The sequence below is a fragment of the Lagenorhynchus albirostris genome, chromosome 4 (assembly GCF_949774975.1).
Source record: "Lagenorhynchus albirostris chromosome 4, mLagAlb1.1, whole genome shotgun sequence".
NCBI classification, from domain to species: Eukaryota; Metazoa; Chordata; class Mammalia; order Artiodactyla; family Delphinidae; genus Lagenorhynchus; species Lagenorhynchus albirostris.
In genome coordinates this window covers 77,488,151-77,516,127 of record NC_083098.1, presented here as the reverse complement: position 1 = coordinate 77,516,127, position 27,977 = coordinate 77,488,151, and the positions used below count along the sequence as shown (strand labels likewise).

Below are 27,977 nucleotides of genomic sequence, written 5' to 3'. Positions count from 1 at the left end.
TGGTACATGCTTAGACAGAGGGTGCCTATATGACCAGCCTCCAATGAAAACCTTGGCCACTGAGTCTCTAACGAGGTTCCCAGTTAGAAAACATTTCACAATTGTCACAATCCGGTAATGGAGGAATTATATACCCCCTTTGTGGCTCTGCTGAGAAAGGACTCTTGCGAGCTTGTGACTGGTTTCCTCCAGACTTGCCCCAGGCACCTTTTCCCTTGCTAATTTTGCTTTTTCTTCTTTCACTGAAATAAATCATAGCAGTGAGTTAAACTCAGCGCTCAGTCCCCTGAGTCCTCCTAGTGAATTACTGAACCTGGGGGTAGCCTTGGGGATCCCTGACACAACTTGTCTCCCTATTCCTCAACTTTATAAACTATTGTCAGTTTTCATAACAGAGGAGTGTTACAGACAAGAAACCAACAAAATTGGTAATACCAAAGTCCAATTATAAAAATGTCCTGATTTCTTAGCTAACAATAGTTGCAGATTTACACGCTACTCAAAATTTTTGTATTCAAATATCTAAACATATAAAAATCTCTCCATTCCTTGTTTTCTCACCATTATTTAACAGGCCTTTTTTCTTTGTTTTGTTTTGTTTTTTTTTTTTTTTTGCGGTACGCGGGCCTCTCACTGTTGCGGCGGAGCACAGGCTCCGGAGGCGCACGCTCAGCGGCCATGGCTCACGGGCCCAGCCACTCCGCGGCATGTGGACCGGGGCACGAACCCGTGTCCCCTGCATCGGCAGGCGGACTCCCAACCACTGCGCCACCAGGGAAGCCCCAAAAGGCCTTTTTTCTGATTAAACTCCAGTCCTGTTCTTCCCTGGATTCCATCTCAAAACCATGTGGAGGCCCCAGCAGAACGTCGGGTGGTCTAACCCGTGTCATTTAGTTCCCTGACCAGAAAGCAAAAGCGCAGTTTCCTTTGTTCTGTGTTATTATAAGAAGAGCAAACAATATAAATCGTCAGTAAGATCTTTTATTGGTTCACTAGAAGATGCAGAAACATAAGCTACTTGAGAAAGAGCAAGGAGGACAAACCAAAGAATGGCCCACAGCAGAAACGGAAACACAAGTTTTACATGAGACTTGGAAGAAACAGCTTGACTGAATTTCTCATCGTCTAGAACAGAATTTCTTAGCATACTTTGAAAAGTACAATAAACTGTACTTAATAGGAAAATTTTCAGTAAAAGCTTATTGCCATCCTATCGAAGGAGCTGGGGTCCAGAGAACCAGGAAAAGATTGATGTCTGACTCTGTGATTAACTGAGAGTTTTAATAAAGGATGAATGTCACTGAATTGCTACAAAGAAACTAGGAATCATAGCTACCAGATCAATCAGTAGCCTATCCAGTATTTCTTTTAAAAACAGAACTATGAACAACTAAAATAAATATCTCTGGGGCTACCGCAGAATGGCCACCATGGTTTTTCTAATCCACTTAGAGTCTTACAAGTCTTACACTTTTAACAAAATATTTTCTTTTAATACCTGTTGATTCTGGGCACTGGGCTGGCAGGGCCCAGCCCTGGGCTCCCTGGCTGAGGCTCCTGCCCCCTGCTTCCACACGTAGGCATCTCTCGGGACAATTGGCACAAGAGCCGCAAGACCGGGGACAAGAGAAAGCCCTACCACAGGAAGTGGAGGTATGAGCTGGAACGCCCTGCTGCCAACACCAAGATTGGACCCCGCCGCATACACACAGTCCATCCATGTGCAAGGAGGGGCAACAAGAATTACCGGGCTTTGAGGCTAGACGTGGGGAACTTCTCCTGGGGCTCGGAGTGTTTGTACACGCAAGACAAGGATCATTGATGTTGTCTACAATGCATCCAACAACAAACTGGTCCATACCAAGACTCTGGTGAAGAACTACAACATGCTCACTGACAGCACACCGTACCGGTAGTGGTACAAGTCCCACTGTGCACTGCCCCTGGGCCACAAGAAGGGGGCCAAACAGACTCCTGAGGAGGAAGAGATTTTAAACAAAAAACGATCAAAGAATATTCAGAAGAAATATGATAAAAGGGGGCTTCCCTGGTGGCGCAGTGGTTAAGAATCCACCTGCCAATGCAGTGGACACGGGTTCGAGCCCTGGTCCAGGAAGATCCCACATGCCACAGAGCAACTAAGCCCATGCACCACAACTACTGAGCCTGCGCTCTAGAGCCCGCAAGTGACAACTACTGAGCCCATGTGCCACAACTACTGAGCCCATGTGCCACAACTACTGAAGCCCACGTGCCCTAGAGCCCATGCTCCACAACAAAAGAAGACACCGCACTGAGAAGCCCGCGCACCACAACAAAGAGTAGCCCCCACTCGCCGCAACTAGAGAAAGCCCGCGCACAGCAACAAAGACCCAAAGCAACCAAAAAGTAATTAATTAATTTAAAAAAACTTTCAACATAAAATACACTGCTATAAATAAATTTTTTTAAAAACAGAAAGAAATATGACGAAAGGAAAAAGAATGTCAGGACTTCCCTGGTGGTACAGTGGTTAAGAATCTGCTTGCCAGTGGAGCGGGCACTGGTTCAAGCCTTGGTCCGGGAAGATGCCCCATGCCGCAGAGGAACTAAGCCTGTGCACCGCAACTACTGAGCCTGCACTCTAGAGCCCACAAGCCACAACTACTAAGCCCCCATGCCACAACTACTGGAGCCCGCATGTCTACAGCCCATGCTCCGCAATGAGAGAAGCCACCGCAATGAGAAGCCCGTGCACTGCAGTGAAGAGTAGCCCCTGCTCGCTGCAACTAGAGAAAGCCCTCAGGCAGCAACGAAGACCCAACGCAGGCAAAAATAAATGAATGAATGAATGAATGAAGAAAAAAAGAAAAAGAATGCCAAAATCAGCAGTCTTCTATAGGAGCAGTTCCAGCAGGACAAGCTTCTTGCATGCATCACTTCAAGAGCAGGCCAGTGTGGCTGAGCAGATCACTATATGCTAGAGGGAAAGGAGCTGGAGTTCTATCTGAGGAAAATCAAGGCCCAGAAAGGCAAATAAATCCTCTTCCCTCCTATCTTAGCTCATATAATAAAGGTGTTTATTGTTCTAAAAAATGGGGGTTACCCACATTACAGCCCTTTTCAGATCACAGCTTCTAGGGCGAGGGAGATGAAAACAAGAACATTTACCCAAGGAAAACAGAGAACTGGGCAGATTAACCCAAACAGGGAAGAAACATAATAGCGAAGTGCTACTGGGCTTACCTAGGAGATAGGCTGAGAGCTGTCAAGAAGGAATTCTGCCTAGTACTATCAGAACTTTTATTGTCTCAAGAATTCAGATTCTTATCTTAAAATTCCTGACTTTTTAATATAGTTAACTATTTCTTTTTAAATGTGGGAGGCAGACAAATCTGCAACCATATTTTCAACTGAAGGTCATAAGTTTGCCAATGAACATCAGTCCCCAAGAAAAGAATCCAGGAGGGATCAGAATGCCCAGCTCATGGGAGGAGGGGGGTTCAGGCAGGACTAGCTAACGGGACTAGGCTCCCTGGGCCAGTCAGCAGTAGCCAGAAAGGAGATGGATTCTTCTTGTTTTTTTCTTTTTTTTTTAATTGAAGTATAGTTGATTTACAATATTGTATAAGTTTCAGATGTACAGCACAGTGATTCAGGTTTCTTGCAGATTATATTCCATTATACATTATTACAAGATATCGGGTATAATTCCCTGTGCTATACAGTAAATCAATGCTAAGTGTCAGAGGCCGGGCTGTTACATGTTGTGACAACCTCTTCATTCTGTCCTTTCTGGTTCTCATGGTGGCGGAGGCTGCTGCCAGGAAAGACAGTGGGTCAGGTTCTGAAATAAGAGGGTTTCCACTGTTCTCTTTATTCTGCTTAAGCTAAAGCAATTAGGGCACTTTTAACTTTGTATCATCTTTGTATTATCATTTACCATCTTCAAAGTGACTTAACAATTGCAATGTATTTCAATTGTAAGGGTCCATGTTTCTAAGCAGGTAATGTAGGATTCTGAGGGTTTTTTTGGTTAGTAAAGGACCACACTTACCCACGTTTACTGTTACATTCCTATTCTTTTCTTACGATATTATTCAAATTATGACAAATCATTATTTACAGCAAAAAATTATTAATGTTTCCCCTTAAAATTTATTTTAGATTTTAAAATAATTCATATTTCTAGTCTTATCTGAAACCCTTTTGGAATCCTGAATTTTTCAGATTTAATAAATGTAATACAGCACATACACCATATACACTCCCAGCAAGAACTGGACAGCCCCACATAATTAAACACATTACTAATTCTGCACACACACACACATACACACACACACACACACACACACACACACACACAAATCACACTAAGATTAAGATAAAGACAAAACCCTAAGGTCAGGTTTTGCAACTGAAAGAGTTTTTGAAGTTTGGGTCTTCAGCATTTTGGGGTTTAGGAAGGTGGATAAAGGACTATAGTCCTAAATTACGTGAACAGGCAAAATTCCACAATGACAAGGTCACAATGGCAAGCCAGAGCAGAAATGAACAGAGTTAAGGACTCTGTTGAGGACCACCAGCGAGAAGCAATGCCATTCTGTCTGTATTGGGGGAACCAAAATACAGAGAAATCAGTGGGAGAAATTAGTGGAAGTAAAACAAAACAAAAACAAAACAAAAATGAGTAAATCCATTTCTGAGGAAGGTGCTCTAGGAAAATAGCAGAATAAAATAAACTAAAATCAAACATCAAGATCACCAACAATCTACTGCAACCAAGTAGACAATGGCATGTGATCAAAAAGGGCAACACAGTCTCCCAGCCATTCCCTAGAACCCAAGAAAATTTCTAAAAGGGAGGAACGTGGCTGGGCCTGCAGTACTAGATGAGGCACTCCCAAGATGGCAGGAGAAAAAAAGATGGGTCGGAGGCCACTATATATGCATGCACCTCATCTAGTGGTAGAACCAGAGGCTAAAACAACTGAAAAGCCAGGAGCTGGCTGACAACATGGCCCCCCTCTGCCACCTGCTCATTGGCCAGGTTCTTAGGGAGCCACTGCCCTCTGCTCCCATCAAAGGAACTTTGCACTCGCTGCTTGTCACAAAAAAAAGTTGAACAGTTCTGTTGTCAGTCAACTCCACCAAATCACTAAGCAGTTTTAAGTAACTTTCACTTAATAATGAAGAAATATTCATATAAAGTGATGAACATAGACAGTTTATATGTGCTAAAGAAGACTTTTATACATAATATGATAGTTTATGGAAAAGAGCCATGTACACAAAATACTTAATGAATTCCACAAGGATCTAAAACTGATGTAGGGATCTGTTTTCTCTAACACATTAATTCACTAGGCCGATATAAAATTGTATACGCATGTATATACTAAACCCATAATTACCAGACTTCTGAAAAATGTCTATCCATATCCTTAACTTTATCTTTCCAATCCAAATGATAATAAATCATTACCTTAACTTCATTAACCTAAAGCTTACTCCGTAAGATTTGGAGGGTATGCGGAATGTCAGTACTATAAAACAGTATCAACATGGAAAGCAACAAAGTAAACTTTGATTGTCTCCTACCTCTGCCCGACCCTCATAGTAGGTTAACATGGACTCTGTTAGCACAAAAAGTCTCTCTTTGTAGTTTAAGGGTGATGTCTTCTTTTTCTGCTGTGACCTTTTAATAAGAATCTCTTCCAGAAGAGTGTTAAAATTCATCTCGGTCTTCTGATCACTGTTTCTCCTGCCATTGAAGATCCCAGGGTTCTGAAGGAAGAAAATAAACAGTTGCAATAAAATGCGACATGTTAATTATCCAAGAAGGCTGTCATTCCAAATTTACCAAAACGGATTTTACTCTGACCACAGCTAGAGCCGAGGAATGTTACTCCATGCACCTGGACTAAAAATGCCCAGGGCATGAAAGCTCAACCTCCTCTTCTTCCCCAGCCCCATCCTGTTCCTCCATGTCCCTGGATTTCATAAGAAAATCTAATCAAGGTTTGCCATGATGATGATGATTCACTCCTTTGTCCCTCCCTGCCATCCCTTAGCTTGCTGGTACACTCTTCTGCCATATGATTGCAGGGAAACAAATATCTCAGCAGGAAAAGTACATTTCATTGCCTGCATGGCTGGTTTAGGCTGATATTTAAATTGCCTCAGGATCTTGGTACACAAAACAGACAAGCACACAGGCACGGTAGACTGTGAACCAAGTGCATTACCATAGTGGTGGATAGCATTCAATCTCCAGCTCTAATAAGGATGTAATCTTGATCAAGCATCCTCACCACCAGAGCCACGAGGATGTTCTCTGATACCTACACTACCATGCTCCACATTTCTCTTCCCTATGGCTCCTGTCTCAACCACAAGAGGAAGGAAACCCACCCAGTTACAGCTAATCCTACTCAGCTAACCCACCCTACACAGCTGCCCCTCAGGGCAGAGCTCACCTGTATAAGGTTCTCAGCCCTATATTTGGAGCCCCACGTCTAGACTATCAATGCCTAGACTAATAAGCCTTCTAAAATCCAACAAAATTTAACTCTCTGAAAACCAAAGATACTCAGAAAAGGCCTGAACATTCTTACCTGAGACAAGTTGAATGGACAACAGCCCTTTCTTCCCTGCCCTCCACCACACCCTGACAAGAAGTCATTGTGTATCAAACCACAGAGGCAACAGGAGTCATGTGAAGAGCACAGCCGGAAACTTGATACTGCCAGTGAGGAAGTCTACCATCTTCACGCCCAACCCGACACCTCGGAAACACCCTTGCAACTCCCTATTACTGAACTCCCGTCATCCAATCAGGCCCTCCATTTTCTGGAAAGTTACTTTACAACAGCTTAACCTGTGAATATCATCAGTTTCCTTCATTCATAAAATATGGAGGTAAATACCACAAGGTTATTGAGATGTGGGAGAGAACTTATTAAGAAAACACCACACAATCATTAATCATTAGAGAAATGCAAATCAAAACTACAATGAGATATCATCTCACACCGGTCAGAATGGCCATCATCAAAAAAATCTAGAAACAATAAATGCTGGAGAAGGTGTGGAGAAAAGGCAACCCTCTTGCACTGTTGGTGGGAATGTAAATTGATACAGCCACTATGGAGAACAGTATGGAGGTTCCTTAAAAAACTACAAATAGGGGCTTCCCTGGTGGTGCAGTGGTTGAGAGTCTGCCTGCCGATGCAGGGGATGCGGGTTCGTGCCCCGGTCCGGAAGGATCCCACATGCCGCGGAGTGGCTGGGCCCGTGAGCCATGGCCGCTGATCCTGCACGTCCGGAGCCTGTGCTCCACAGCGGGAGAGGCCACAACAGTGACAGGCCCGTGTACCGGAAAAAAAAAAAAAAACACTACGAATAGAACTACCATACGACCCAGCAATCCCACTGGGCATATACCCAGAGAAAACCGTAATTCAAAAAGACACATGCACCCCAATGTTCACTGCAGCACTATTTCCAATAGCCAGGACATGGAAGCAACCTAAGTGTCCATCAACAGATGAATGGATAAAGAAGATGTGGCACATAAATACAATGGAATATTACTCAGCCATAAAAAGAAACGAAATTGAGTTATTTGTAGTGAGTGAAGTTAAGTCATACAGAATGAAGTTAAGTCAGAAAGAGAAAAACAAATACCATATGCTAACACATATATATGGAATATAAGGGGAAAAAAAAAAGGTCATGAAGAACCTAGGAGTAAGACGGGAATAAAGACACAGACCTACTAGAGGATGGACTTGAGGATATGGGGAGAGGGAAGGGTAAGCTGGGACGAAGTGAGAGAGTGGCATGGACATATATACACTACCAATTGTAAAATAGCTAGTGGGAAGCAGCCGCATAGCACAGGGAGATCAGCTTGGTGCTTTGTGACCACCTAGAGGGGTGGGATAGGGAGGGTGTGAGGGAGGGAGACGCAAGAGGGAAGAGATATGGGAACATATGTATATGTATAACTGATTCACTTTGTTATAAAGCAGAAACTAACACACCATTGTAAAGCAATTATACTCCAATAAAGATGTTAAAAAAAAAAAAAAGACGGACACCAACCTCTCAATACCAAAAACTGAAGAGAGCAAATGAATTTATATTCAAACAGAAATAGACCCATACACATAGAAAACAAACTTATGGTTACCAAAGGGGAAAGGTGGTGGGGATAAATTAGGAGTTTGGGATTAACATATACACACTGCTATAAATAAAATACATAACTAACAAGGATGTACGGTACAGCACAGGGAACTAGACTCAATATTTTGTAATAACCTATAAGAGAAAAGAATCTGAAAAAATACATATATATAAGTATGTATAACTGAATCATTGTGCTGTACATCTGAAACTAACACAACATTGTAAATCAATACTTCAATAAAAATACATACACACATAATTAATTTTTTAAGAAAACTGGACACAGTCTCTCTGGAGACAGTCTCTTTTAAAAAACTGGAGACAGTCTCTCTAATTAATATTTTTTAAAAACTGGAGACAGCAGATTTACAAAAACATTGTAAATCAACAATACTTCAATAAAAATACATACATAATTAATTAATTTTTTAAAAAAACTGGAGAAATAATAGGCTTGATGCTCTAAAGTAGAAAACGAAGATGAAACAAAATTTCAGAGTCCTCCAGCTCACTCTCCCAGCCATTTTCCACACCGAAAAGAACTGACCCATTCAGAAATAAGAATCACAAAGGAACCAACTCTGGGTTAAAAATATCTTTTTAAAATAAAACTCGTAGCTGCAAGTTAAGCCCCTTTTCTCTGTGTCTCCTTGAAGGTGAACACAAGAACACTCTCTTCTTGGGACTTCCCTGGTGGTGCAGTGGTTAAGAATCCACCTGTCAATGCAGGGGACACAGGTTCAAGCCCTGGTCCGGGAAGATCCCACATGCTGCGGAGCAACTAAGCCCGTGCGCCACAACTACTGAGCCTGCGCTCTAAAGCCTGTGAGCCACAACTACTGAAGACCGTGCACCTAGAGCCTGTGCCCACCACAAAGAGAAGCCACCACAATGAGAAGCCCGCGCACCGCAATGAAGAGTAGCCCCGCCCGCCGCAACTAGAGAAGGCCCAAACGCAGCAACGAAGACCCAACACAGCCAAAAATAGATAAATAAATTTATTTTAAAAAAAAAGAACACTCTTTTCTTTACTCTGACTGCTAATTGTTAAAAGTTTGAAAAACTTAACACAGTCTTTGAACACCAACATTCTTTTTTTTATTGAAATATAGTTGATTTACAATATTGTGTTAGTTTCAGGTACACAGCAAAGTAATTCAGGTATATTTTTTCAGATTATTTTCCACTGTAGATTATTACCAGAGATTGAATATAGTTCCCTGTGCTACACAGCAAATTCTTGTTGCTTATCTTGAACACCAATATTCTGAAGTAGGTAACGGACACTGTTCAGGTAATGAACACTGTTTTACCAATGAGAAACTCAAACCACCAGGAAGTTACATTCTCTGCCCAGTGTTGCAAATCAGAGTACCAGACTCATGGATCTCAGTTTCATGGTCTAGCAATTTTAGCCAAAAGATCTAAAAACTCTTTTTCATCATAAAAAATTCTGCCTGAAAAAAAGTATATTTTATATATATATATATATATATATATATATATATATATATATATATATATTTAAAATGGCTACTAAGGCTACCCAGCCTACTCTATACACCCTTTCATAACATTTTTAATCAAGGGAACAGAGGTGACTGTGAGTTACCAAATGATAGGATGGTGAGCGGTATAGTAAATAAGAAACAAACAGCCTAGTTATCAGGGTAGAAAAAGGATGAACTCCTTACAGGAAGGAGCAAAGAGTGATTTAAGGTTGTTGAAATTCTCACCTTACTAGGTTAAGCCATATGAAATTGCCAATGTTCGGCAATATTTTACCTAAAAAATCAGCAAAACTATCTAATTCAATCTAATACTTGTTAATGCCCTAAGATTAGTAAACTTTAGTTAAAGCCCTCAATTTTGGAATTTATACATCAGAATGCATTGCCTATTACTCATCTTGTCATAGGTTTACGACAAAGTTAGTGCCTGTTTGCAATTTTAAGAAACCTAGCATGAATAAACATCAGACTGACATTTACTTGAGAAATCAAATGTGTGCCTGACAACAGTACCTGTAGATTATATTTCAATTCAAAAGTACCTAAAATGGGTAGCTACTATATAGGAACAAATCTTACCATGCTCTCTTCTGCAACGTATACTCTCAGCTTAAGCCCCAATTTTATTTTGTAAAAGGGGAATTGAGTAGCAGAAACACAAGCAAAGAAGAAAAAAATGCTTGGCTGACTTCAATCAGAATAAAGGGTACATTCTAGGCTCCCCACTTATCATGAATTGGAGCTATTCCAGGATCAGGCAGCTTTGTAGCTCTAGAAGAAAGTAACACTTTAGCCCTCAGGTCTTCCTTGCCTATGAAACAAAGGCACCCAGGGATAACCTGTATGAAAGTCTTGACTGTGTCTTCTTTCAACCAACTGATATTGTAGCAGGCTACAAAGTTTTGAGTAGCCTTGTCTGGTGACCTATTGAACCTAGGTCTAGATAAGAGAAGACTCAAAAGGTCAAAAGGCAAAAGTTACAGAGGCCAGCTGACTTATCTCATCTTTCCTGGTCCCCATCCAGCCCACTGCCAAATGGTGGGTGATTACAGTGCTGTACTGGGGGCCAAGTGAACCTGGAAATAGACTGAGCAGTGCTGCACTAAGGATAGTTGTTTCTTATTGTCCATATAATACAGGTACATGCATTGATTTAACATGTGCTCTTTAAGACAAGTTTGGGTTTCACAATGAAGGACCCCACTGTGGTCCTTGGCTATGACCGTGGTTGAGGGCCTCCTGGCTGATAAAGAGGAAGAGAAAAGAAAGAGAGAGAAAAAGAACAATGGGTGGAGAAAAGAAACCAAGGGTAATACTGTTACCCGAAAACTGGACTTGCTTCTTGGTGGGTATTGAGCCAAAAGACAGAACCAAACCAAAGAGCAGAAGGAAGGATTTATTTCTTGCAGCAAGTAAAGAGGACAACAGGGATATTTCCCAAAGCGGTGTCTCCCCAGACAGCAAGATTGGGGCCGGAGCAAAGAGAATTCAGCATAGAATTGGGGAAAGGTTGACAGAGTCCAGGCACTAGTTGACTGAAGTCAGAAGGGTCAGCAAAGGTTGAAATCATCATTCCTTAGGTTCCAGTTGACCTGGTGGTTGAACCCTCAAGAGGGTGTGCATTCTGCAAAACAGCTCAAGAATGTGCTTCAGGCTAATCCTTACCTTTGAAATCGTAAACTGATATATTATGGTTAAGTTATCTCCCTGGCCTGGTAACAGCTGTTTGTTTTTACCTTCTTTTGCTCCCTTAAAATCATTAACTACTGAGAACTATTCTTCTGCAAGGGCAAGCATTGTGGCCGGGCTTAGATCACAAAACGGCTTAGGCCTAAAAGGGCCAGGTTCTCTTCCTCTGGGGACCCCCACCCTATATGCTTACAATACCTCAAAGCATCCACAAATATATTTACTCTATAGGTGATTCATAGTTAAGTGATTCTAGAGAGAAGCAAAAGTTGTCAAAAAAATTACTCACTGATCAATTAACCACATAGGTCCCAATCAAATATTCCTTCCACATTACTAGGTTTTGCTTCTCTCACTGAATAAGGGAATGCAACAGGCATCAACTTCAAATACTCAAAAGATAAGGGTTTTCAAAAAGTCAATAATGAGAATAATGTTGGAGAATTGCTCCCATCACACTCAATGCCACTGGCAAATGAGGATTTTGCAGTAAGTTAGCTAGTTAGTAAAAATAAAATAAAATAACACAAGTGTCAAGAATGACTTACACTTCAATTACTAAAGTACACTGAAGCAGACTGCTTTCTGCCCCCTGCCCTCATCCATTCTTCCCTTCTTCCTGGACGTATGGGCTAGAGATACTTCCCAGCCTTCTTGGCAGTGACATGTGGCCATCGAAGGTCAAGCCAAGCGGATGTGTGCAGAAGTGATGCATGGGCCAACTTCAACTTAAAGACAAGCTACTCTCCCCAGATTTAGGGCATTTTTCACCTCCCCACCAGCCAGAAAGTACACATGGCAGACTCAACTTTATGCATTCAAGACATCACTGTAGACAAGAGCAAGGGAGGAACAAGATGGAACCTAGTTCTTTTTTTTTTTTTTTAACATCTTTATTGGAGTATAATTGCTTTACATGGTGTGTTAGTCTCTTGGAACCTAGTCCTTGAATGACTTCATGGAGCAGAGCTGCCCTATCAGCCTAGACTTGGTACCCTACTTTGACAGGTTAACACACTTCTATCTTATTTTAGAAATGACATATGATGGTTTCTTTGTTACAGTGACTTAATCTTTATTCTACTGCATGGATACACCCTTGCAAAAACTGATAAAGCTTTCTAATGCTTTCGAAAAAAATGGCCCTCTTTAGATCTGTGCTAATTTAAACGTAAAGGCTGTCACAACTTTCTATCACGCATTTTCATCAGAAAAATAATCTCAAGAAAACAACTAATATTTGATTGCGTCTTTGTTCTAAGAGTTAACAATTATAATCTAAATTGTGCCATATATGAGATAAAATAAACATTTTCACTTTATTTTTCATGATAAAGTCTGAATCATAAGGGTTTGTGTTCTTTTGTTTTTTGGGTTTTTTTGGTTTTTGTTTTGTTTTGTTTTTTACTACTTACTATGAAACATTAGTGGATTCACTTTGACAACATTCTGGCATTAATTCTCCTCCCATGAAGGAATTTCTGATACACAGCAAATACTTCTCTTTCTGCTTCTTGCTAATTCAGAAGGAAACAACTAGTGAAAACAAGACATGAATAACAAGTTTCTCAAGTAGGTAAAGTGATTTTCAGCAACTATACTAGAAAAAAACATAAAAGTAACTTGGGAATTATATATAAAATAACACCAAAATGTGTTCCTTTACTATATTAATCTAAATTGTTTTTAATATGAAACATTCATCTATGTCAACATATTATTTTCCTATTGTTTTCAAAATAGGAATAAAGAACCCAAGTCATTATCGCATTCGGTTTTTTTACAGAATGAGCAAGCTTCTTTAACAAAAATTTCAAGAAGAAAAACAGTGAGATTGAGGAGGAACCAACAGACTTTAAAAGTCTTATGAGACAGTTGAAATGTGTGAGACAACTGTGGCAACTTGAATACTAACTGTATACTGGTGATATTTAAGTTTGTGGTAAGATTTTGATGATAACAAAATAGTGTTAGGTTGTTCTGGAGTTTTTTGGTGTGACGAAGGTATTGTGATTGTACTTTTAAGAGTTCTTATCTTTTAGAGATACATACTGAAAATTTTACAGATAAAATAATGTCTGTGATTTGCTTTATAACCTGGTAAGGGGGATATGGGAGCACAGACAAAACAAAATTATTCATGAGTTGATAACTGTTGAAGCTGAGTGAGGCACACAGGAAGAGTTCATTATACTTTATTTTTGTCTGTGTTTGAAATTTTCCATAATAAAAACTTTTGAAATATGTTTAAGGGAATAGCATGGTTTTCCATGTCCCTGTCATCCAACCCTTTGGAACTGGTAAGAAAGAGAATAGAAAAAGATGAAAGGAGGAAGAGAAGGGAGAGAGGGGGAAAAAAAGAACCAAGGCAGCCAAATAAAAGTAGAAAAAGGTGGGTGGGCTCTCCTTCCTCCAGGATATTATTACCACACTACCCAGCTCATCACGGAAGCTCTTCCAATGATCCCAATGATTCCCTGAGTCAGCAGAACTTCATGGTAAGGTAATGTGATACCATTTCTTCCCCAACAGACAGGAATATGTGGTTTCTGGGTTATTTTTATGGTTATTTTATGGTTATGTGGTTATTTTTATTTTCCAAAAATAAAACCACAGTCTATGCAACATTTGTCCTTGTTATAACTCCTCTTCTTCCCTCTATTTCCTTTCCTTTCCCCTGTTCAAATTTCATGAAAGCAGAAGTTAGCTTTTCAAGCCTAAAGCACAATAAAAAGAAAATTCTGTACAGGCTAACGAAGTACCAAAGAATAGTGGGCAGTCAGGTAAAGTGAGTATAACCAAATTGCAGCCTTTTTATAAAAGAATCATTAGAAAGCTCACCAAAGGTAAGCATCACAACTGAAACTACAGAGCATACTAAAACAAGATGGCAAATTAGACCAGAGAATTATTTACCCTTACTTCTAAGGCTTGTGTGGCTCAGTTAATGAAAAATTTCCAAAACTGAAATGCCAGCTGTTACATACCTGACCTCTAAAAGAATAAAAATACACTGATAAAAATACTAAACATTCTCATACATCACTTGTAACAAATGAAAATTGTAAACTACGTTCAAAAAGTATCACGGGGGCTTCCCTGGTGGCACAGTGGTTAAGAATCCGCCTGCCAATGCAGGGGACACGGATTTGAGCTCTGGTCCGGGAAGATCCCACATGCCACAGAGCAACCAAGCCCCTGCGCCACAACTACTGAGCCTGAGCTCTAAAGCCTGCAGGCCACAGCTACTGAGCCCGTGCACCACAAGTACTGAAGCCTGCATGCCTAGAGCCCATGCTCCGCAGCAAGAGAAAACACCACAATGAGAAGCCCGCACACCACAACGAAGAGTAGCCCCCGCTCACCACAACTAAAGAAAGCCCACACGCAGCAACGAGGACCCAACGTGGCAAAAAATAAATAAAATAAAATAAATAAATTTTCTTTTAAAAAGTATGAATATAAGCCATGATCTAATTACTGTGGAAGATGTCCAGTGACCTTTTTTTATGGGATTATAATTAGCACACAATATTATATTAGTTTCAGGTGTACAACACAGTGATCCAATATTTTTATACATTATGAAATGATTATCACAAAATTCTAGTTACTATCTGTCAGCAAAGTTATTAGAGTATTACTAACTATATTCCTTACACTGTATGTTACTTCCCCATGTCTTATTTGCTTTATAGCTGGAAGACTGTACCTCTTAATCCTCTTCACCTATTTTATCCATCCTCCTACCCACCTCCCCTCTGGCAACCACCAGTTTGTTCTCTGTACCTATGAGTCTATTTCTGTTTTGTTTTTGTTTGTCTATTTGTTTTGCTGTGTAGATTCCACAAATAAGTTACATCATATAGTATTTGTTTTTCCCTGTCTGATTTATTTCACTTATTTTTCTCTGTCTGACTTATTTCATAATACCCTCCAGGTCCATCCCTGTTGCTGCAAACGGCAAGATTTCATTCTTTTTTATGGCCAAGTAGTATTCCGTTGCACATATATACCACACCTTCTTTATCCACTCATCTATCAAAGAACATTTAAGTTGCTTGCATATCTTGGCTATTGTAAATAATGCTGCAATGAACACTGAGGGGTATATATCTTTTTGAGTTAGCGTTTTCATTCTCTTCAGATAAATATCCATAAGTTGAATTGCTGGATCATATGGTAGTTCTATTTTTAATTTTTTGAGGAACCTCCATATAGTTTTCTATACTGCACCAATTTACATTTCCACCAACAGGGCACAAGGGCTCCCCTTCCTCCACATCCTTGACAACATTTGTTGTTTCTTGTCTTTTTGGTAATAGCCAATCTAACAGGTGTGAGGTGATACCTCATTGTATACAATTTGATTTGCATTTCCCTGGTGATTAGTGGTATCAAGCATCTTTTCCTATGTCTGTTTTATGTCTTCTTTGGAAAAATGTTTATTCAGATCCTCCGCCCATATTTTAATCAGGCTGTTTGTTTTTTTGGTATTGAGTTGTAGGAGTTCTTTGGATATTAACCCCTTATCAAGTATATCATTTGCAAATATCTTCTCCCATTCAGTGGGCTGTCTTTTTGTTTTGTTGGTTGTTTCTTTTGCTGTGCAAAGGCTTAGTTTGATGTAGTCCCATTTGTTTATTTTTGCTTTTGTTGCCCTAGCAACATATCCAAAAAGATATTACTAAGACTGATGTCAAAGAGATTACTGCCTATATGTTCTAGGAGTTTTACGGTTTCAAGTTTTACATGCAAGTCTTTAATCCATTTTGAGTTTATTTTTGAATATGGTATAAGAAAAGTAATATAAATAAATCTGCTGCATTTCTATATACTAATAACAAACCATCAGAAAGAGAAATGAAGCAAATAATCCCATTTACAACTGGAATAAATTTAACCAATGAGATGAAAGACCTACACTCTGAAAACTATAAGACAGTGAGGAAAGAAACTGAAGACAACACAAATAAATGGAAAGATATACCATGCTCATGGATTGGAAGGATCAATACCATTTAGATGTCCATACTACCCAAAGCAATCTAGAGATTCAATGTAATCCCTATCGAAATATCAATGGCATTTTTCACAGAACTAAAACAAATAATCCTAAAATTTGTATGGAACCACAAATGACCCCAAATAGCCAAAACAATTTTAAGAGAGAATAACAAAGCTGGAGGCATAACACTCTCTGATTTCAAACTATACTACAAACTTATGGTAATCAAAACTGTATGGCACTGGAATCAGTGGAACAGAATAGAGAGTCCCCAGATAAACCTATGCTCATACAGTCAATTAAGCTACAACAAAAGAGGCAAGAATATACCATGGGGGAAAAGACAGTCTCTTCAATAAATGGTGTCGGGAAAACTGGACAGCTACACGCCATAGAATGGAACTGGGCCTTTTTCATATACCCTATCCCTAATGAAGTAAACTGACAGCGTACTTCCCTGTTCTTTGCTCTACCCATCATCATCATCTGGACCATCTATGATACGTAATGCTGCTCTTTTTTAAAACAGATGCAAATTCACTGACACTCCTCCCCTTGAATCTGAGTGGGATTTTGATTCCTTCAACTAATATAGTACAGCAGAAGGGATACTATGTAATCTCTGAGGCTAAGCCCAAAAAGGCCAAGTACCTCCTCCCTTGTTCTTTTGGACTTCTCATTCTTGGAACAGTCCTTCTTGGAACCTAGACACCATACTGAGAGAAGCTTCTGCCAAATGCAGAAGCCACATATAGGTGTTCTAGTGCAGAATTCCTGCTGAGCCCAGCCTTCAAATCATCCCAGCCCAGGAGACAGATATATGACTGAGAAAAACTCTCAGATGATTCCAGCCCTTAATTGTCCAAGTTGCTCCCAGGTAGCAAGTTTTCCAAGAGCACAGATATTGTGGAGTAGACATTCCCACTGTGCCCTGTCCAATTCTTAGCCTACAGAATCCACGAGTGTGATAAAATGGTTGTTGTTGTGTGCCTGTAAGTTTAAGGTAGTTTGTCACACAACAGTAGATAACTGGGACATATAATTAATATACTACATCATTCTTGACCACCTCATTCTCATTTCATTCATCTCTAATCCCTGTCAACTCTCTTCCTTCCCTTAAATGTTTCCTCATTCATTTCTTCACTCATCCATCTTTTCACCATGTTCAGTTCACGAACCAATCTGTTCACAGGAGTAGTTTCAGACATTCATATATAATCATTCATCCTGGCATTTATTGCATAGCCATGATGTATGAGGAACTATGCATGAGGCATTGAGGTGGTTACAAAAATGAGCAAGGCATGATCTTTGCTCTAGAGTGGCATAGGGAAAAGTGACTTAAAAACAAAGAGCTACAATACAAGCTGTTGAGGGCTACAAAAGTGATATGTACAAAGTGTTCTGGAACACTAATAGCCCCTAAAAATCACTAACATGCAATCACTAAAGAGGTAACAATTACCCCTCTTCGAAGTATGGTGGATCACTTCAATGTGGATATGACATATAAAGAGAATTTTGACAGATGGCTAGAGATACACCAACACATGAATAAAAGTAGATGTTAATATTCTGGTCTGTATAATCACTTCCATGTATAATATATATGAAAATTTTCTTTCTTAAAAGTTGCTTGATTTTAATCTGAATCATAAAAAGGAAATAAAAGTTTTTAAATGGCATGTGTTCACTCTGTCATTCTGAGAATTTTTTTTATTGGAGTATAGTTGCTTTACAATATTGTGTTACTTTATACTGTATAATAAAGTGAATCAGCTATACGTATACATATACCCCCTCTTTTTTGGATTTCCTTCTTATTTAGATCACCACAGAGCATGGAGTAGAGTTCCCTGTGCTATATAGTAGGTTCTCATTAGTTATCTATTTTATACATAGTATCAATAGTGTATATATGTCAATCCCAATCTCCCAATTCATCCCACTCCCCTTTCCCCCTTGGTATCCATACGTTTGTTCTCTACGTCCGTGTCTCTATTTCTGCTTTGTAAATAAGATCGTCTATACCATTTCTTTCAGATTCCACATATATGCATTAATATATGATATTCGTTTTTCTCTTTCTGACTTACTTCACTCTGTATGGCAGTCTCTAGGTCCATGCATGTCTCTACAAATGACCCAATTTCATTCCTTTTTATAGCTGAGTAATATTCCATTGTATATATGTACCACATCTGTATCTATTCCTGTTAATGGACATTTAGGTTGCTTCCATGTCCTGCCTATTGTAAATAGTGCTGCATGAACATTGGGGTGCATGTGTCTTTTTGAATTATGGTTTTCTCAGGGTATATGCCCAGTGGTGGGATTGCTGGGTCATACGGTAGTTCTATTTTTAGTTTTTTAAGGACTCTCCATACTGTTCTCCTCAGTGGCTGCATCAATTTACATTCCCACCAACAATGCATGAGGGTTCCCTTTTCTCCACACCCTCTCCAGTATTTACTGTTTGTAGATTTTTTCATGATGGCCATTCTGACTGGTGTGAGGTGATACCTCATTGTGGTTTTGATTTGCACTTCTCTAATAATTAGTGATGTTGAGCATCTTTGCAATTCAAGCTGTTGACAAATGTGTTTGTTGGCCATCTGTATGTTCAGAAGTTTTATACTGGCTCTCCACTATGAGTTTTAATTTTGCATATTTTGTTAGTGTAGAAAAGAAGTTAAACAGAAAAGCAGTAGCCTTAGTTACAGAAAAATGACTCTTTTAACTATATATATTCTTCACTTTACATACGAAATGCATTCCAAGTACATGGCTGAAATTAAAATAAATTTTAACTAGAATAATGTGCCAATATGGATTCAATTATAGAATTAAAAATACATTTGCATGGGGAAAAACGTTTATTCGATACACGTGGTACAAATCTTTGGAAAGAAACAAGGCCATTCTAGGTGTTAAAGAATTGAGAAATGGTTTCATGAAACTTCCAAAATTTGTCAACAGCTTGAATTCAAATCTAGTATTTTTTTTTATTCTTTTTTTTAAACATCTTTATTGGGGTATAATTGTTTTACAATGGTGTGTTACTTTCTGCTTTATAACAAAGTGAATCAGTTATACGTATACATATGTTCCCATATCTCTTCCCTCTTGCATCTTCCTCCCTCCCACCCTCCCTATCCCACCCCTCCAGGCGGTCACAAAGCACCAAGCTGATATCCCTGTGCTATGCGGCTGCTTCCCACTAGCTATCTACCTTAAGTTTGGTAGTGAACTTTCATTTCACCATCATCCTATTACTTTCAACTACCTTCTCCAAAACAAATGTTTCCCACACATAAGCATCCCCCAACCATGCAAAGATTTTGACTCTAGACAGTTCTCCTTTGGGGATGATATCCAAGCATAAACTCTTTTTTTAAATTTATTCATTTATTTATTCATTTTTGGCTGCGTTGGGTCTTTGTTGCTATGCACGGGCTTTCTCTAGTCGCAGAGAGTGGGGGCTACTCTTCGCTGCGGTGCGCAGGCTTCTCATTGCAGTGGCTTATCTTGTTGCAGAGCACAGGCTCTAGGTGCGCGGGCTTCAGTAGTTTTGGCACGCGGACTCAATAGTTGTGGCTCGCGGGCTCTAAAGCGCAGGCTCAGTAGTTGCTGCGCACGGGCTTAGTTGCCCCGCGGCACGTGGGATCTTCCCGGACCAGGGCTCGAACCCATGTCCCCTGCATTGGCAGGCAGATTCTTAACCACTGTGCCACCAGAGAAGTCCCCCAAGCATTAAATCTTAATATCATGTTTTGCCAACAGATGATTGCATATTTCAGTGTGTCTGAAAATTCCATTTGAAAAATTATATTCTATAAAATAGATGTCCAATTTTTTCCAGTGCTGTGTGAAATTGTAAAAAATCAACTTTACGTAAATAAGAATACTGATATTTAGATAGCCACACAGAATAAATTAGTTAATTATCTATGTGTGTGTATACATGTTATACAGACATATAAATATCCATTCTGTTCCACAGCAATTTCTCAAAAGCATATTTCCAAGTATTTTTCCCCCTCTGAATACTCTGTCTTAACACAAACCAAGCAAAAGAAAGTATAATATTTGGCATGATCTAGCAACTGGTACACTGCCTGAAACGCAATATGTATGCAGTAAGTATTAGATGGCTTAATGATTTCCCTTTATTTAAGCCTCAATGGTATTTACTTCAGAAACCAAACCTCAAAGGTAACGGAAGCATCTACTTCAGCCCTCTCACCATATTTAGTTTCTCTTATTGTCACTGGACAGACTTGCAGGAAAAATCTTTTTCAAAAGTACATCCGTCTGCATTTCAAATCAGCATGGTCTTTGTCTTTGAACCATAAATCAACAAAAAACTAACAGGATCTTTTTCTCCTCTGAAATGTTCCTGCGGATTAATTCTGCCCTATGCACGAGGTTGTTTTTTCTGACGGGGCTGGCAGCTCAGAGGTTACTCAACCCAGCGACCCACACATCTCTGATGTTGAGAACTGACGGTGTTTCCTCCAAGCTCTCCTGTGCTATCTCTTCAATGTGACAGGTCTTTGTCCGCCACTATTCCGAATCTCTTGCTAATATGTAAAAGTGAGCCTCAGGGTATAGAAGAACCTTCTCTGCCCTTAGCTGACAATGCAACGGAAAGCAAAACTCACAAACTCTGAGACCCTATGATTTCATCTCTAAGATTAATGCACTGAAGCTGATGAGCTCTAACCTAGTCTTTAGCCCTAAAATTCTATGTAGCTCAACATTTTAGAAACCCACCTGTTCCCTATACTACTACGGTATTAAACACAGAAAATTCAACCATCTAGAAGGCAGGCCTATACCTTTGACATGTTAACTCTCAAAATTTTAATACGTTCCCTGACAGAGCTGCAAATGACATAAACAATGGTTCTTTAAACATTATACTAAAGATTCCTTTCCCTATGTCACCCTCCGTTACCTTATTTCACCAACTGCTTACGTTAGAACTTCTGGCTAAGCAGCACGATTTAGTAGAAGGAACCTGAACTTTTTTTTTTTAATTGAAGTATAGTTGATTTACAATGTTGTGTTAGTTTCATGTGTGGAAGAAAGTGATTCAGTTATACATATACAGATTCTTTTCCATTATAGGTTATTACAAGATATTGAATATAGTTCCCTGTCCTATACAGTAGGATCTTGTTGCTTATCTATTGTATACATAGTAGTTTGTATCTGCTAATCCCAAACTCCTAATTTATCCCTCCCCCACCCCCTTTCCCCTTTGGTAACCATAAGCTTGTCTTCTATGTCTGTGAGTCTCTTTTTGTTTTATAAATAAGATCACGTGTATGATATTTTAGATTCCACATATAAGTCATATCATATGATATTTGTCTTTGTCTGATTTATTTCACTTAGTATGATAATCTCTAGGTCCATCATGTTGCTTCAAATGACATTATTTCATTCTTTTTTATAGCTGAGTAATATTCCATTGTATATATGTACCACATCTTCTTTATCCATTCATCTGTCAATGGACATTTAGGTTGCTTCCATGTCTTGGCTATTGTGAATAATGCTGCTATGAACATTGGGGTGCATGTATCTTTTCGAATTACGGTGTTCTCCAGATACATGCCCAGGAGTGGGATTGCTGCATCATATGGTAACTCTCTTTTTAGTTTTTCAAGAAACCTCCATGCCGTTTTCCATAGTGGCTTCACCAATTTACATTCCCACCAACAGTGTAGGAGGGTTCCCTTTTCTCCACACCCTCTCCAGCACTTATTGTTTGTGGACTTTTTAATGATGGCCATTATGAACAGTGTGAGGTAATATCTCATTGTAGTTTTGATCTGCATTTCCCTGATAATTAGTGATATTGAGCATCTTTTCATGTGCCTATGGGCCATCTGAATGTCTTCTCTGGAGAAATGTCTAGGTCTTCTGCCCATTTTTTGATTGGGTTGTTTGGTTTTTGTTACTGAATTGTATAAGCTGTTTGTATATTTTGGAAATTAAACCCTTGTTGGTCACATTGTTTCTAAATATTTTCTCCCAGTCCATAGGTTGTCTTTTCATTTTGTTTACAGTTTCTTTTGCTGTGCAAAAGCTTATAAGTTTGATAAGGTCTCATTTGTTTATTTTTGCTTTTATTTCTATTGCCTTGGGAGAACAACCTAAGAAAACATTTCTACGATTTATGTCAGAGAATGTTTTGCCTACAGGAACCTGAACTTTTGAGTCTGACTGACCTGGCTCTAAATCTTAGCTCTGCCATTTACTAGCTGTATAACTTCATGCAAGTTACTTAACTCCTCTGAGACTATTTCCTTACCTATAAAATGAGGATAATGATACCAACCTTAAAGGAGTATCATGAGGTGTAAATCAGAAAAATGCATGTAAAGTTTCTTAAAAACAGCAAACAGGAAAGCACAGTCAGTTGGTTTTGCCATACCTTTGTTCTGAACTGATACACATCTACACATTCAACAACTGTTAACTGAGCATCTGCTAAGTGCCAGATATGTTATCAGGTTCTGGGACACAAAATAAAGCATAAGGCACATCCAGTAAGGTGTCCACAGCCTAGGAGAAAGGACATATATGACAGAAGCTAATGATGTCATTAACCACATGATAAGTGCTACACCACAGATGGATACAAGCTTCGGCTCTGCCCAGAGGTAGGAGGTGGAAAGATAATCAGAGAAGATGATGTCTGAGCTGGGTAAAGGCTGAGTTAGTTGTCACCCAAGGAAGATAGTGGAGCAAAGGCTCAGCCTCATGAAATGCAAGGTGAGTTTGAAGAAAAACAAACAGTAAAAACAGCTTCTATTCATTTAAATATATTCTATTTCAGTAATCCTTCCTCTCCCCCATTCCCATCCAAATATGCACACATACTCTCAAAGGAGAGAATGCTATTTCCACTATCAAAAAGAAATCAAAATCCAAAATGATTCCTTTCCAGCCTTGTGTTTGTTTGTTCATTCATTTTTCAACCAAATAAGGTTGTTTAAAATCTACTGTATATCAAGCGCTGTGACAGAGATACAACAGTGCAAAGGAAAACACAGGCCCTGCCTTTTTGGAGCTTACACTCCAGTGGGCTTTCTCTCTAATGCCTTAAAGAGCCCTCCCCTGAAACATCCTTCTCAAATGCCACACAGAGGACAGGGGTGTACCCAGGTTATTCATATTCAGGTTATTTGATTACAGAAAATGAGAGCTGGGCACTCCAATAATTAGAAATCACTAGGTCCAAACCTCTCTACTGATAATATAAGTATCAGAGTCCAAAAAAGCTGAGTTGACAAATATTACCTCTCTCTCTTTGTTCATTAATACTGTTATCAGCATCTTAATTTTTAAAAACTAACAACTCACCATAGCAATTTTTTAAGAACTCAAGGCTAAAATTATGGGTTGCTTTTTTTCTCAATGTCATTCAGAAGGTAAGGTTTCACACACACAAACACACAATCACACAGTCCTTTAACTTTTAAAACTGCACCCCCGGGCTTCCCTGGAGGTGCAGCAGTTGAGAAGAATCCGCCTGCCAACACAGCGGATATGGGTTCGAGCCCTGGCCCGGGAAGATCCCACATGCTGCAGAGCAACTAAGCCCGTGCACCACAACTACTGAGCCTGCGCTCTAGAGCCTGCGAGTCACAACTACTGAGCCTGTGCGCCTAGAGCCCATGCTCCGCAACAAGAGAAGCCACCGCAATGAGAAGCCCGCACACCGCCATGAAGAGTAGCCCCTGCTGGCTGCAACTAGAGAAAGCCCACACACAGCAACAAAGACCCAACACAGCCAAAAATAAGTAAATAAATTTATTTAAAAAAAAAAAAACTGCACCCCCCACTCAGTATTTCATTTCATTAAATGAGTTCGTACACATAAAGCACTCAGAAGAGTACTTGGCACTTAAGAGCCATGTAAGTGTTTCCTCCTAGTGTTATCATTTTAACTTATTTTTTGTAGTGTTACTATTAATCACTAAGAATTAAAATGTGCAATAGTCCTATAGCAAGTACCACTTTATAAATAAATAAATAAAAGCAAAGAGAATGTAACCGATATAACAACAACAACAATAATAATACCTTTGAGACTAGAAATCTAGTACTCCCAGACTTCTATAGTAAAAGTCTGGCTACATTAGATAGCTGACAAGCTACATTAAAATTTTTATTTTTATTGATTTATAATTTATACCTTGTGTACATCCAGTGAGAAATTGAGACACCTTACAATAAAAATACATGAACAACAGCAGCACTATTTATCATAGCTAAGACACGGAAACAACCTAAATGTCCATCAACAGATGAATGGATAAAGAAGATGTGGTACATATATACAATGGAACAGTACTCAGCCATTAGAAAAAGAATGAAATAATGCCATTTGCAGCAACATGTATGGACCTAGAGATTATCATAGTAAGTGAAGTAAGTCAGAAAAAGAAAGACAAATACCATATGATATCACTTATATGTGGAATCTAAAATATGACACAAATGAACTTATCTATGAAACAGACTCACAGACATAGAGAACAGACTTGTGGTTGTCAAGGCGGAGGGGAGTGGGGGAGATGGATTGGGAGTTTGGGATTAGCAGATGCAAACTATTACATATAGAATGGATAAACAACAAAGTTCTATTGTACAGCACAGGGAACTATATCCAATATCCTGTAATAAAACGTAATGGAAAAGAATATGAAAAAGAATATATATTTATATAACTGAATCACTCTGCTGTATAGCAGAAATTAACACAACATTGTAAGTCAACTACACTTCAATAAATTTTTAAAAAATACATGAACAAAATTTAACCAAGGATGTGTGAGACTTATGCACTGAAAACCAAAAAATGTTGTTGAAAGAAATTAAAGAAGACCTAAATAAAGGGAAAGTCATCCATGTTCATGGATTGAAATTCCTAATATTGCTAAAATGACAAACTTTCCAAATGGCTCTACAGATTCAACGCAACTCTATCAAAATTCCAACTGCCTTTTTTTTTTCTTTTTTTGTACAAATGGACAAGCTGATCCTAAAACTCATACAGTAATGCTGAATAGCCAAGTTAACCTTGGGGAAAAAAAAAAAGGTTGGAGGACTCACATTCCCAATTTCAAAACTTATTACAATATTACAGTAATCCAAACAGTGTAGTATTACATAAAGATAGATACACAGATCAAAGACATAGAATTGGGAGTCCAGAAAGAAACCCATATATCTATGGTCAACTGATTTTTGATGAGCATGCCAAGACCATTCCATGAGGAAAGAGCAGTCTTTTCAATAAATGGTGCTGGGACAACTGGATATGAATGAATTTAGACCCCTACTTCACATCACAAACAAAAATGATTTCTAAATGGATCAAAGACTTAATGTAAGAACTCAATCAAAAAACTCTCAGAAGGAAACATAGCTGTAAATTTTCATAATTTTAGATTAGATAATGGTTTCTTAAACATGACACCAAGAGCACAAGCAACAAAAGAAAAATAGATAAATTGGACTTCAACTTAAAAACTTCTGTATGTCTAAGGACACTACCAAGGAAGTGGAAAGACAGCGCACAGAATGGGAGAAAATATTTGCAAATGATATACTCAATAAGAGTCTAGTATCCAGAATATATAAAGAATACTTACAACTGAACAACAACAAAATTTTAACAGGTAATGGACTTAAATAGACATTTCTCCAAAGATGTACAAAAAGCTAATAAACATATGAAAAGATGCTCAGCATCACTAGTTATTAGAAAAATATAAATCAAAAGCACAATGAGGGGGCTTCCCTGGTGGCGCAGTGGTTGGGATTCTGCCTGCCTATGCAGGGGGCGCAGGTTCACGCCCCGGTCCGTCCGGGAGGATCCCGCGTGCCGCGGAGCGGCTGGGCCCGTGGGCCATGGCTGCTGGGCCTGTGCGTCCGGAGCCTGTGCTCCGCAGCGGGAGAGGCCGCAATGGTGAGAGGCCCACGTACCGGAAAAAAAAAAAAAAAAAGCACAATGAGATCCTACTACACACACACTAGGCTATAATCAAAAAAAAAAGGAAAATAAGGATTGACAAGAATATGGAAAGACTGGAACCCTCAAATACTACTAGTGTAAAGTGGTGCAGCCACTGTGAAAAATATTTCAGCAGTTCCTCAAAAGTTAAACACAGAGTTAAGCTATGACCCAGCATTTCCACTCTTAAGTATATACCCAAGAGAACTGAAAACATATATTCACACAAAAGCTTGTATACTAATGCTCATGGTGGTATTAGTCATAAGAGCCAAAAACTGGAAATGATCCAAATGCTCATACACTGATGAATGGTGATAGATGTATATAGATATTTATTTATTTATTCTCTCTCTCTCTATATATATATATCCATACAATGCAATGTTATTCCACCATAAAAAAGAATGAAGTACTGATACATCGTACAACATGACTGAACTTTGAAAACATTATACTAAGGAAAAGAAGCCAGGCACAAAAGGCCACATGTTGCATTGATTCCATTTATATGAAATGTCCAGAATAGGCAAATCAATAGAGAAAAAAAGTAGATTACTGTTTGGATGGGATGAAGGAAGAATGGGGGGGGCAGGGGAGAGAGTATAGTGTTCTTTTTTGAGTGATATAAATCTTCTGGAATTAGATACTGTAAACTAACACTGTAAATATACTGATACTAAAACCCACAGTATTGTGCTCTTTAAAATGGTTCAAATGGTGGTTTTTATGTTACCTGAATTTATTCTCAATAAAAGAAATTTAAGAGAAAATACAGGCACAACATGTAAACAACATACAGATGAGAATTGAAAGGAGAAATTAGAAACCAAAAGGAAGGAATAAAACAGAGTGGAACCAAAGCTTATGTGGAGGTTGGTTCTCACATCAGCACGTACAGCAGAAACTGAATATAATCAAAATTAGCCTTGAACATTCCACAGAAGAAATGGCCATACTATCTCTGGATAAGTCCAACATAGCATCAGCAAAAATGTCCACTAGCACTGGAAGTTATATTAGTTAGCTTTTGATGAGAATGACCATCACCAAAAAACCCCACTCCATAACTACTAGCATAAAAACAATAAAAATGTATTATTGCTTCTGATTCTGTTGGGTGGGCAATTCGGGCCTGCATGTCTAGGACGGCCTCACTCACATTTCAAGCACTTGCAGGCTATCAGCCAGGACACCTCACTTCCCTTCCATGGGGTCTCTTCAACAGGACAACCTGGATTTATACATGTAGTTCTCAAGGTTCCAAGAGCAGTAAGAGAGACCAAGCCCCAATACACAACACATTTCACATCTCTGAATGATTTACCTTTGTTATTATCTCACTGGCCAAAGCAAGTCACATGGCCAAGCCCAGATTCAGAATTGGAGGTGATTCTTCAAGGTGGAGTACGTACGGGGAAAGGAATTATGGAGGGCTTTTTGCAAACAATCTAACAATCTAGCAGAGAGAAAAACAGATTTTTGGTTATTTGATTTAGTATCAGATAAAGTATCAATAGTTGGTTTGGACTCAAGGGACAGTTTGTGT

At 39.1% G+C, this 27,977-nt stretch overlaps 1 protein-coding gene and 1 pseudogene across 8 annotated transcripts in view; one reads left to right on the top strand and one right to left on the bottom strand.

Moving 5' to 3' along the window:
* Positions 1-27,977, bottom strand: part of TEC (tec protein tyrosine kinase) — a 142,146-nt gene that overhangs the window by 89,864 nt on the left and 24,305 nt on the right. For 5 of the 8 annotated variants that reach the window (XM_060148223.1, XM_060148222.1, XM_060148224.1 and 2 more), the window contains exon 2: positions 5,584-5,769. In XM_060148223.1, the coding sequence (XP_060004206.1) occupies positions 5,584-5,721 (138 nt within the window). In that variant the 5' untranslated portion in view covers positions 5,722-5,769. Of the gene's footprint in view, positions 1-5,583; positions 5,770-12,793; positions 12,896-27,755; positions 27,784-27,977 lie in introns of those variants that run through there. The other 3 variants (XM_060148221.1, XM_060148225.1, XM_060148228.1) reach the window with 3 other exon arrangements.
* On the top strand, positions 118-3,040 carry LOC132519567 (small ribosomal subunit protein eS8-like; annotated as a pseudogene).